At 38.3% G+C, this 12,517-nt stretch overlaps 1 protein-coding gene across 1 annotated transcript in view; it reads right to left on the reverse strand.

Annotated features, from left to right (window-relative positions):
* GTF2E2 (general transcription factor IIE subunit 2) overlaps positions 1–12,517 on the reverse strand; it is a 73,150-nt gene that overhangs the window by 57,559 nt on the left and 3,074 nt on the right. Inside the window, exon 2 of the mRNA XM_045998089.1 lies at positions 5,548–5,717. Coding sequence (XP_045854045.1) covers positions 5,548–5,713 — 166 coding nt within the window. The 5' untranslated portion in view covers positions 5,714–5,717. The remainder of the gene's footprint in view (positions 1–5,547; positions 5,718–12,517) is intronic.

The raw sequence follows: 12,517 nt of genomic DNA on the forward strand, positions 1-12,517 counted from the left end.
AAATACGATAAATCAGCTTAGCTTATTAAGAAGCTACTGAAAATTAAGGCACAATTAAGGAAAGAGAAAATATTTGATACAGGAAATGAAAAATACACATCTGGGGGCGCATGAGTGGCTTAGTCAGTTGGGCGGCTGACTCTTTGGTTTCCGCCCAGGTCGTGATCTCAGGGGTCTAGGATGGAGTCCCACGTGGGGCTCGGCAGGGAGTCTCCTTGAAAGATTCTTTCCCTCTGCTCTTCCCCCAGCTCTCCCTCTCTCTTTTTCTCTCTCTCTCTGATAAATCTTAAAAAGAAAAATACTTATCTGTCATTTTCAACTTAGAGAACCCTGTCAGTTTGGAATCACTTTTCCACAAAATGTTTTTTCTATCATTAGAAATAAAAGCAAATAACGTAACCAACTTTCAAAGGACTTGCAAAAACTGGTATACAAAGTACTGTGGTAACCAGGAGATATTCTGAGCACCGTTAAAACCACATTTTCATAAACCACAAACTCTGGAGTCCTTGCCATAAATGGGAAGCATACAGATCTTTAATTGCTAAATTTCTTGATAATGGACACCATTAACTTTTCCTACCTTATGCTATAATGTATTTAAATTCCACAAACATGTATTGAGTGCCTCTATGTGTGACAGATTGGGTTACGATGGCAAACAAGTAATCATGCAATTACTATGACACACGATAGCTTTGTCAGAAATAATGAGTGCTTTGGGAATCAAAGGCTAAGCACTGAATTCAAATAGGAAAGTAGAAATAATATGACTTTTAAGCTGTAACCTAAAAGAGGAACAGGAGTTAACCAAAGGAAAGAGGGAAGGAGCTAAGAAAGAATATTCGAGGAAGAGGACATAATATGGGCAAAAGTCAAGAGGCAAAAGGGAGTAAAGCATGTTAAAGGAGTTACAGGACAGTATCACTAGGACAGAGTAGATGAAAAATAGTGAGCTATGGGTATAAAAGGTAATGGAGACCAGATCAGGTAGGGCATGTAGACAGCAGGAAAAGATGGGCTTCATCTGAAAAGCAATGATGATCAGCCTAAAGACAGTGATATCAACAGACTGATGGTTAGAAAAATCACTGACTGCCGTACAGAAAGAGTTGTCTAAAGAAGTTAAGCCAGGAAACCCTGTAAGCACCCAATCAGACAATCCACTGGTAGTGACCCAGTCTAGGATGGTAGTCTTCAGTGTTTACACCCAGTAATTCCTGCTCTCTCTTCTTAGAGCACTTGGGACCCCGTGTGTCTGGGTACAGCCCTGTGACTAGCTCTAGACAATGAGTTGTAAGAGAAAGTAAGGTCTTACCACCAGGAGAGAGAATTTTAACTGCCACGTAAGATATTCCAGAGTTCTTTCTCCCTCTGGCACTGAGACCAAAAACATCTGAAATATCAGCTATTCTATCAGCCTGGGTCCTTTGAGTGACTAAAGAGACAAGAGCCTTGCCAATGCATGATAAACGTGTGGTATGAAAGAGAAACAACAAATGTTTGTTGTTTTTAAGACACAGTTAGATTTGGTACTGTTTAAAAAAAAAAAAAAAGGTGGCCCAAATCAGTGTCACTTTGACCAAATTCCAAAACTGGTGTTTTATACATAGTTTAACCGCAGTTTCAAACTCCCTCAGAAATGTAGTCTTATCAGGTCAGTCAGGAATTTTTCAATCAATGCCAATGAGTATGCCACAAGGACCCTTCTCCATCCCCCAAAGAAAGATGAGGTCATCTGCATAAAACCCCTAGCTTTTCTCCCTAGAAAAGGCCTGGCCTAGAACAGTCCTTTTCTTTTGCTAATAACTTTCCTGCCTCCGCCCTCCTTCTATAAAAACCTTCCATTTTGCTGGGCACCTAGGTGGTTCAGTCCTTAACCCGCTGGCTTCCACTAAGGTCATGATTTCAGGGTCCTGGGATGGAGCCCTGTATCAGGTTCCATGCTTGGCGGGAAGCCTGCTTCTCCCTCCACCCACTCCCCCTGCTTATATTCCCTCTCTCACTGTCTGTCAAATAAATAAACAAAATTTTTAAAACAAAGGGAAGGGGCGCCTGGGTGGCTCAGTGGGTTAAAGCCTCTGCCTTCGGCTCGGGTCATGATCCTAGGGTCCTGGGATCGAGCCCCACATCGGGCTCTCTGCTCCGCGCAGAGCCTGCTTCCTCCTCTCTCTCTGCCTGCCTCTCTGCCTAGTTGTGATTTCTCTCTGTCAAATAAATAAAATATTTAAAAAAAAAAAAAAAAAAAAAGGGAAAAAACCTTCCATTTTGCAAAATTCCATGGACTGCCTATTTGTTAAATAGGATGCTGCTGATTCATAAATCATTTCATAAAGCCAATTAGATCTTTAATTATTTGGTTGAATTTTGTTATTTAGGAGGAGCAAAGATTGTGCATGTGTGTGCATGTGCCAAAAGGCAGTTTTATTAAAGCTTGAGAACAGGACCCTTGGGCAGAAAGAGCTACTGCCAGGAGCAAAGATATTCTTAAGCAGATCAAAGAGACTAGGTCTAAGACTGGGTCTGTGCTAATGTTTAAACAGTGTACTACTAATGTACTATGAATTAATTCAATGTACATTTCATTGGAATGAAGACAAAATCAACTTAATGTATGTATGTGTTAATAAGACTGACAGCCCTACCTGATAAAAAGATTACTTCTACTTTAACATCAACTAGTAAAACAGCTTGCAAAACATCTAACAAAATGACATCCACGAAGATTACTATTGCTGCATTTTTAGGTAGGTAAATAACTTCTTGCGAATTACAATGGACTGACCTTGTTGTTTTAAAGGTAATGGTCTTAAGACTAAACTAAACCCAAAATAAGTAGAAGAAAGAAAATAATGGTGAAGTAGAAAAAATAAAAAATAGAAAAACACAAGAGAAAAATAAATGAAACCAAAGTTGATCTTTTGAAAAGATCAACAAAATAAAACACAAATTCCTAAAATCAGAAATAAAAGAGGGAAGGTTATCACTACTGACCTTACAGAAATCAAAGGATTCCAAGGAAATACTTTGAAAAACTTTAGACAGTGTAGATAATGGAATGGAAAAACTCCTAAAAAGATACAAAGCACCAAAATTAACTTAAGCAGATAACAAATAATCTGAATATATCTGTAAGAATTTCTACAAGAGCTTCCCACAGAGGAAAGCTGGGTACAGCCCTGTGACTAGCTCTACAGCCCAAATGGCTTCACTAGTGAACTCTACCAAATATTTAAAGAGAAAAATGTATCAAACCTTCACAAACTCTTCCAGAAAACAGTGGAAAAAAGAACACTTCACCAATTATTTTATAAGGCCAGAAACACCCTGACAGGGATCACAAAAAATCTACAAACCCAACCCTCATGAATGCAAACACAAAACTCCTGTACAAAATACCAACAATCTGAAATTCCACAACAAATAAAAAGGATTATACATCATGACAAGTGGGATTTATTCTAAGATTGCCAGACTGGTTTAACATCTGAAAAATCAATGTATTATTAATAAAGAACAAGAACATGATCTTCTCAAAAGATGAAGAAAAAGCATTTGACAACCTCCAATACCCATTTAAGATTAAAACCTCTCAACAACTGGGGATGCCTGGGTGGCTCAGATGGTTAGGCATCTGCCTTCAGCTCAGGTCATGATCGCCAGGTCAGCGGGGAGTCTGCTTCTCCCTCTCCCCCTGCTTGTGCTCTCTAATAACTAAATCTTTTAAAAAAACAAACAAACAAAAAACAAAACTCTCAACAAACTAGTCTGCCCTGATAATGGGCATCTACAAAATCCATGTATCTAAGATCATGCGTTAAGGTGGAAGATTGACTGCCTTTCCCCTAAGATCAGGAACAAGGCAAAGATGTTCACTCTCACCACCTGTATTCAACATTCTATTAGCCAGTCCAGGGCAAAAAGGAGGGAAGGAAGGAAAGTAGAAAGGGCATTCACACTGGAAAGGACAAAGTAAGTCTGTCCTTACTCACATATGACATAATCTTGTATGTAAAAAAATCCTATGGAATTCATACACACACACACAAAAATAACCTGGAAAGAATGAATAAGTTCAGCAAGGTTGCAGAATACAAGATCAATGTACCAAAAACCACTGTATTTCTGAGGCACCTGGGTCACTCAGCTGATTAAGCATCTGCCTTCAGCTCAGATCATGATCTTGGGATCCTGGAATCAAGCTCCACCTCAGACTCCCTGCTCTGCCCAATACCCCCCCAACAGCTGGTGTGTACTCTCTCAAATAGAATATTAAAGCACACAATGATACCACTTTCCAACCACTAGAATAGCTATAATCAAAATGACAAGAAATAACAAGTCTTAATAAGAATGAAAAAAAAAAACAAAAACGGGGTGCCTGGGTGGCTCAGTGGGTTAAAGCCTCTGCCTTTGGCTCAGGTCATGATCTCAGGGTCCTGGGATCGAGCCCCGCATCAGGCTCCCTGCTTCCTCCTCTCTGCCTGCTTTTCTGCCTACTTGTGATCTCTGTCAAATAAATAAATAAAATCTTTAAAAAAAAAAATAAAAAAAACTAAAACCCTCATGTACTGATGGTGAGAATGTAAAACTGTATGGTCATTTTGATAGCTTCTTAAAAAGTTAAAAATAAATTTACCACATGACAAAGAAGTTCCACTCTTATGTTCTCTATCCAAGAGAAAAGAAAGTAAGTCCACACAAAAGCCTGTACATTACTGTTCATAGCAGTACTATTCATAATAGTCAAAAACTAGTAATAATCCAAATGTCTATTAACTGATGAATGGATAAACCAACTGTAGTATACCCATCCATGGATTACTCTTCAGCAATAAAGCAAAATAAAGTACTAACACATAGATGAATCCTGAACAAAATACCAGCTAACTGAATCCCATAACAAGTAAAAAGAATCATACACCACAACCAAATATGATCTATTCCAAGAAAGCAAGGGTTGGTTTAACATCTGAAAAATCAGCTAATGTGATATAACATGTTAACAGCATAAACAACAAAAAGATCACCTCAATAAATGCCAAGTAAAAGAAGCCACATACTAAAGACTACACATTATACAATTCCATTTATATGAAATGTCCAGAAAAAGCAAACATATAGAGACAGAAAGTAGACTACTCATTATCTGAGGCTGGGGTGGGAATAAGAAGTGATCGTAAATGAGCACAAAGCATCTTTCTGGGATGATGGAAATGTTCTACAATACAATTATATTAATAGGCGTACAATTCAGCAAATTTACTAAAATCTTTGAACTGTACACGTAAAACAAGTGAAATATATGGTATATAAAATAAACTTCAACAAAGTTATTTTCTGAAAAGAGAATAACCTAAATTCTAACTATAACACAAGACTATTAACATCTTAAGAACAATATATTCTCTTATCATCACATTCCCTTATACTTAACAAAGTGTCTACCAATAAATCCAACTGTTGAACTGAAAAATGAACTTGCTATGACTAAAAGGTTTCCTAAAAAAATAAAAACTGGACAGTCCTAAAGTCAATTTTACTAACCAGAATTCTGTTTAGAGCCTGATGATCCTCCATGTTCTAGCTTTGCTTTCTTCTTCTTTGATGAGGATGATGATGATTCAGAAGACACTGAACGTTTTTCTACTACAGGAGTGGAAAGAGCTCGTTTTTTGAACAGCTCCCGTTCTCTCAACAGGCTTGGATCCATAATTCTGCAAAGATATAAGTATTTTTAATACAGATTCTAACCACTCAAACCTATAGGCCAAATTCATAGTCCCAAGAATTACTTCCAAACAAAATTACCTTTACTATTAGCTCTCTATTAGAATTTGTATTCATTCACTTAAAAATCTTTACTTAGTACCTATTGTGTGCCAGGCATTGTGCTAGCCAGTAGTAAAGAGAAACAGAATTATTCTCTAAAGCTCTAGAACTGCACTGCCCAATATGAGAGCCACTAGTCACATGAGTCTATGGAACACCTGAAATGGGGCCAGAGCTGAGATGTACTTTAAGTGTAAAATATACACCAGATTTACAAGGCATAGTACAAAAAACTTTTAGAATTACTGATGAGATATTTTAGATTGTTTACATGTTGATGTGATAATAATTTGGATACACTAGGTTAAATAAAACATTAAAATTAATTTCCCCCAACAATATGATCATCTTAATACAGAAAAAGCATGTGAAAAAATAAAAATCTGTTTAGGATAAAAACTCTCAACAAAGTGGGTTTAGAGGGAACATACCTCAACATAATAAACACCAAATATGAAAAACTCAAAGCTAACATCACACTCAATGGTTAAAATGTAAAAGCTTTTCCTCTAAGATCAGAAATAAGACAAAGATATCCACTCTCCCCACTTTTATTCAACACAGTAGTGAAAGTACCAGAAGCAGCAATCAGACAAGAAAAATTAAAAAGCACCCAAACTTGTGGGGTGCCTGGGTGGCCCAGCCAGTTAAGTGTCTGCCTTCGGCTCAGGTCATATCTCAGGGTCATGGGATTAAGCCCCACACTGAGCTCCCCGCTTAGGAGGGAGTCTGTTTATCCATCTCCCTCTGCCCCCACCCCCATGTACACACTCACTCTCAAATAAAATCTTCTTTTAAAAGGATTATAAAAAAATAAGCATCCAAACTTGTAATGAACATGTGAAACTCACTATTTGCAGAAGACATGATACTACATATAGGAAACCCAAAGATTCCACAAAAAAATAAATAAATGAAGGAATTCAGTGAATTGCAGGATACAAAATTCATATACAGGAATCTGTTCTGTTCCTATACACTAAAAACAAAGCAGTAGAGACATTTTTTTAAAATCTCATTTACAATTGCACCAGAAAGAATAAAATACCCAGGAACAAATTTAGCCAAGGAGGTCAAAGACTTACTCTCTAAAAACTATTAAGACACTGATAAAAGAAACTGAAGATGACACAAACAAATGGAAAGATATTCCATGCTCATTATTAAAAGAATATCATTAAAATGTCCTTACTTCTCAAAGCAATCTTCATATTCAATGCAATCCCAATCAAAATACCAATAGCACTTTTCACAGAACTAGAACACATAATCCTAAAATTAGTATGAAACCACAAAAGACCCTGAATAGCCAAAGTAATTCTGAAAAAGCAGCACAAAGCTGGAGGTATCACTATCCCAGAGTTCAAGATATACACAAAGCTATAGTAACCGAACAGTATGGTTCTGGCACAAAAAGAGACACACAGATCAAAAGAACGGAGAGCCCAGAAATACACCCACACTGAAGTGTCAATGAATCCATGACAAAGGAGGCAAGAACATACAATGGGGGAAAAGACAGTCCCTTCAGGTGGAAAAACTGGACAGCTACACGCAAAAAAAAAAAAAACAAATGAAACCGGACCACTTTCTTACACCACACACATATATAAACTCAAAATGGATCCAAGACCAAATATGAGACCTGAAACCTTAAATATAGATAACAAAGACCGTAATCTTTTGGACATTGGCCTTAGCAATATTTTTCTAGATATATCTCCTCAGGCAAGGAAAACAAAACCAAAAATAAACTACTGAGACTTCATCAAAATAAAAAGCTTGTGCATAGCAAAAGAAACCATCAAAACAAAAAGAAACCCTACTGAATGAGAGAAGACATCTGTAAATGATATAACATATAAGGGGTTAATATCCAAAATACATAAAGAACTTACATAATTTAACACCAAAAAGAAAACAACCACTCAGAATAAAAAATGGGTAGAGGACCTGAATAGACATTTTTCCAAAGACATACAAATGGCCAACAGATACATGAAAAGATGCTTAATTTTACAAATCATTAGGGAAATGCAAATCAAAATCACAGTAAGATATCACCTCACAGTCAGAATGGCTGGTATCAAAGACAAGAAATAACAAGTGTTGACGAGGATATGAAGAAAAAGCAACCCTCATGCACTGTTGGTGGGAATACAAACTGGTGCAGCCACTGTGAAAACAGTATGGAGGTTCCAAAAAATTAAAAATACAAATACTATATGATCCAATACTTCCACTAGTGGCATTTATCCAAAGAAAACAAAAATACTACTTCTTTTTTTTTTTTAAGATTTTATTTATTTATCCAACAGAGAGAGTGAGAGAGAGAGAGAGAGAGAGAGAGAGTGAGAAAGGGAACACAAGCAGGGGGAGTGGGAGAGGCAGGCTCCCCACCGAGCAGGGAGCCCAATGCAGGGCTCGATCACAGGAGCCTGAGATCATGACCTCAGCCAAAGAGAGACACGTAACGACTAAGCCACCCAGGCGCCCCATAAAAACACTAATTCAAAGAGATATATGCAGCCCTATGTTTATTGCAGCATTTACAATAGCCAATATATGGAAGCAACTCAAGTGTCTATCAACAGATAAAGAAAATGTGATATACACACATACAATGGAATATTAGCCATTAAAAAAAGAGAGAAAGATCTTGCCATTTGAGACAACACTGGTGAACCTAGAGGGTATTATGCTAACTGAAATAAGCAGAGACAAATACTATATGATATTATTTATATGTATAATCTAAAAAAAAAAAAACAAAACGAACAAACAGATTCTTAAATACAGAGAACATACTGGTAGTTGCCAAAGGGGAGGTTGGTGAGGAGATGGGAAAAATTGGTAAAGGGGATTAAGAGGTATCACTTCAGTTATAAAATGCATAAGTCATGGAGATGAAAAGTACAGCATTACAGAATATACTCAATAATAATTTTATAATGTTTCATGGGAACAAAAGGTGAGCTTATGGTGAGCACTGAGTAATGTATTTGTTGAATCAATATGTTGTACACCTAAAAATAATATAACATTCTTTTTTTTAAGATTTTATTTATTCATTTGACAGAGAGAGATCACAAGTAGACAGAGAGGCAGGCAGAGAGAGAGAGAGGAAAGCAGGCTCCCCGCCGAGCAGAGAGCCCGATGTGGGACTCGATCCCAGGACACCGAGATCATGACCCGAGCCGAAGGCAGCGGCCCAACACACTGAGCCACCCAGGTGCCCCTAATATAATATTCTATGTCAATTATACCTTTTCTCCTTTTTTTAAATGTAGGCTTTTTTCAATGTAGGCTCCACTCCTTTTTTTAAATGTAGTCCAACACAGGACTTGAACCCATGCCCCGAGATCAAGACCTGTACTGAAATCATGAGTCAGACAATCAACTGAGGCACCCAAGGACCCCAGTCAATTATACTTCAATAATGAAAAATTTTAAATACAATTTTAAAAATGAAAACATTTTAAAAATTAATTCACCCTAATTTTTTCTGTTTTTTATTTTATTTATTTTTTAAGTTTTTTGGTTTTTTTTATTTTTTTTTTTAGATTATTTATTTATTTATTTATTTGACAGAGAGAGATCACAAGTAGACAGAGAGGCAGGCAGAGAGGGAAGCAGGCTCCCCGCCGAGCAGAGAGCCCAATGTGGGACTTGATCCCAGACCCTGAGATCATGACCTGAGCCAAAGGCAGAGGCTTAACCTACTGAGCCACCCAGGTGCCCTATTTTTTAAGATTTTATTTATTTATTAGACACAGTGAGAGAGGGAACCCAAGCAGGGGGGAGTAGAAGAAGCAGGCTTCCCACCAAGCAGGGAGCCCGATTTGGGGCTGGAATCATGACCTGAGCTGAGGGCAGATGCTTAACGACTGATCCACCCAGGCACCCCTTTTTCTAGTTTTTAAAAAAATATGGCTACTAGAAAATTTTGAATTACGTGCAAGGTTCACATTTGTAGCTCACATTGTATTTCTCCTGGACAATGCTACTCTAGAAATAATATCAGAACGACCACACAGAAATAAGGCAGATGTAGGCTCACTGCAAAAAAAAAAAAGAAAAAAAGAAAAAGAAAAAGAAAAAGAAAAAGAAAGAAAGAAAGAGAGAGAGAGAACTAACAGAATTACTTTTAATGAAAAGGCATGTTTTAGGGGCACCTGGGTGGCTCAACAGGTTAAGGCCTCTGCCTTTGGCTTGGTTTGTGATCCTGGAGTTCTGGTATCGAGCCCCGGTTGGGCTCTCTGCTCAACAGGAAGTCTGCTTCCCTTCCTCTCTCTCTCTGCCTGCCTCTCTGTCTACCTGTAATCTCTGTCTGTCAAATAAATATATAAAATCTAAAAAAAAAAAAAAAAAAGTCATGTTTTAAAACTGGTGAACTGTCAGGGCATCTGGGTGGCTCAGCTGGTTAGGCATCCACCTGTGGCTCGGGTCATGATCCTGGGGTCCTGGGATCAAGCCCCACATCAAGCTCCCTGCTTGGTGGGGAGCCTGCTTCTCCCACTGATGCTCTCCCTGCTTGTGCTCTCTCACTCACTCTCAAGTAAATATTTTTTAAAAAATAAAAATAAATAAAACCAGTGAACTATCATTAAGTGATATAAAGACTGGATTAAAATTTGTTAGAACTATGTACAGAATATTCCTGATTTAGAGGGAGGTGAGACTAGATAGACCTCTTTTGTTTTTTTCCCAGTTGGAAAACGCCACAGTTCTAAGCTACTTCAGTCAACGAGGGAAGCCACAGATCACTCAACAAGTATTTTATTTGTTTTTAAGTAGGGGCTTGAACTCAGGGCCATGATATTGGTACCTGAGCGTAGGTCAAAATGTTCCTCTCTTCTTTTACAATCCAATAATCACATTACTGGGTATTCAAACAAAGAATATAAAAACTTTGGGTGCCTGGGTGGCTCAGTGGGTTAAGCCTCTGCCTTCAGCTCAGGTCATTATCTCAGGGTCCTGGGATCGAGTCCCGCATCGGGCTCTCTGCTTGGCAGGGAGCCTGCTTCCTCCTCTCTCTCTCTCTGCCTGCCTCTCAGCCTACTTGTGATCTCTGTCAAATAAATAAATAAAAATCTTTTAAAAAAATTTAAAAAAAAAAGAATATAAAAACTTTAATTCCAGGGCGCCTGGGTGGCTCAGTGGGTTAAGCCGCTGCCTTCGGCTCAGGTCATGATCTCGGGGTCCTGGGATCGAGTCCCGCATCGGGCTCTCTGCTCAGCAAGGAGCCTGCTTCCCTCTCTCTCTCTCTCTCTGCCTACTTGTGATCTCTCTCTGTCAAATGAATAAATAAAATCTTAAAAAAAAAACTTTAATTCAAAAAGATATATTTACCCCCATGTTTACTGTAGCATTATTTACAACAGTCAAATTATGGAATCAGCCCAAGTGTCCATCAATAGATGAATGGATAAAGAAGGTGTGGTATAGGGGCACCTGGCTGGCTCAGTCATTAAGTGTTTGCCTTCGGCTCAGATCATGATCCTAGCATCCTGGGATGGAGCCCTACATCGGCTCCCTGCTCTGTAGGAGTCCTGCTTCTCCCTCTCCCACTTCCCCTGCTTGTGTTCCCTCATTGTGTCTCTCTCCATCAAATAAATAAATAAAAATCTTTAAAAAAAAAAAAAAAAAGATGTGATGTATATATATACACACATGCACATAACGGAGTATTATTCAGCCATAAAAAAGAATGAAATCTTGCCATTTGCAACAACATGGCTAGATCTAGAGAGTATAATTCTAAGCAAAATAAGCAGTCAGAGAAAGACAAATACCATATAATTTCATATGTGGCATTTAAGGAACAAAACAAAGGAGGGGCGGGGAGGCAAACCAAAAAACAAACTCTTAGCTATAGAGAACAAACTGATGGTTACAGAGGTGGGTGGGAGGGATGAGTGAAACAGGCGATGGAGATTCGGAGTACACTTGATGAGCAATGAGTAGTATGTGAAACTATATTATACTTCACTATAAGTCACTATATTATACACCTGAATCTAATATTAACACTGTATGTTAACTATGCTGAAATTTTTTTTAAAAGTTCCTCTCTTGAGATCCATAAGCACAGAATAAACTCATGGTTGCCAGAGAAGGGGGGATGAGTGGGATACGGGGATGGGTGAAATGGGTGAAAGGGACTGGGATATACCAGCCTCCAGTTAAGGAATAAGTCATGGGGACGAAAGGTTTAGTACAGGGAATACAGTCAATGGTATTGTAATAGCATTGTATGGGGATAAATGGTAAGCACAGCATACGGTATTGAGTTGTAAAATCACTATTTTGAGGGCACCTGAATGGCTCAGTTGTTAAGGGGCTGCCTTTGGCTCAGGTCATGATCCCAGGGTTCTGAGATCAAGCCTGGCATCAGGCTCCCCGCTCCGTGGGGAGTCTGCTTCTCCCTCTCCCTCAGCCTCCTGCTTCCCTTACTTGTGCTCATTCTCTATCAAATAAATAAATAAAATCTTTAAAATAAATAAATAATAAAATAAAATCACTATTTTGTATATCTGAAAACTGAAGTTAACACTGTATGTCAAATATCCTTCAATTAAGAAAAGAGTTCCTGGGGCACCGGGGTGGCTGTGATGGTTAAGCATCTACATCTGCCTTCCACTCATGATCTCTGGTCCTTCAATCAAGGCCCACGTTGGGTTCT

Source organism: Meles meles, chromosome 2 (assembly GCF_922984935.1).
Source record: "Meles meles chromosome 2, mMelMel3.1 paternal haplotype, whole genome shotgun sequence".
Classification (NCBI taxonomy): Eukaryota; Metazoa; Chordata; class Mammalia; order Carnivora; family Mustelidae; genus Meles; species Meles meles.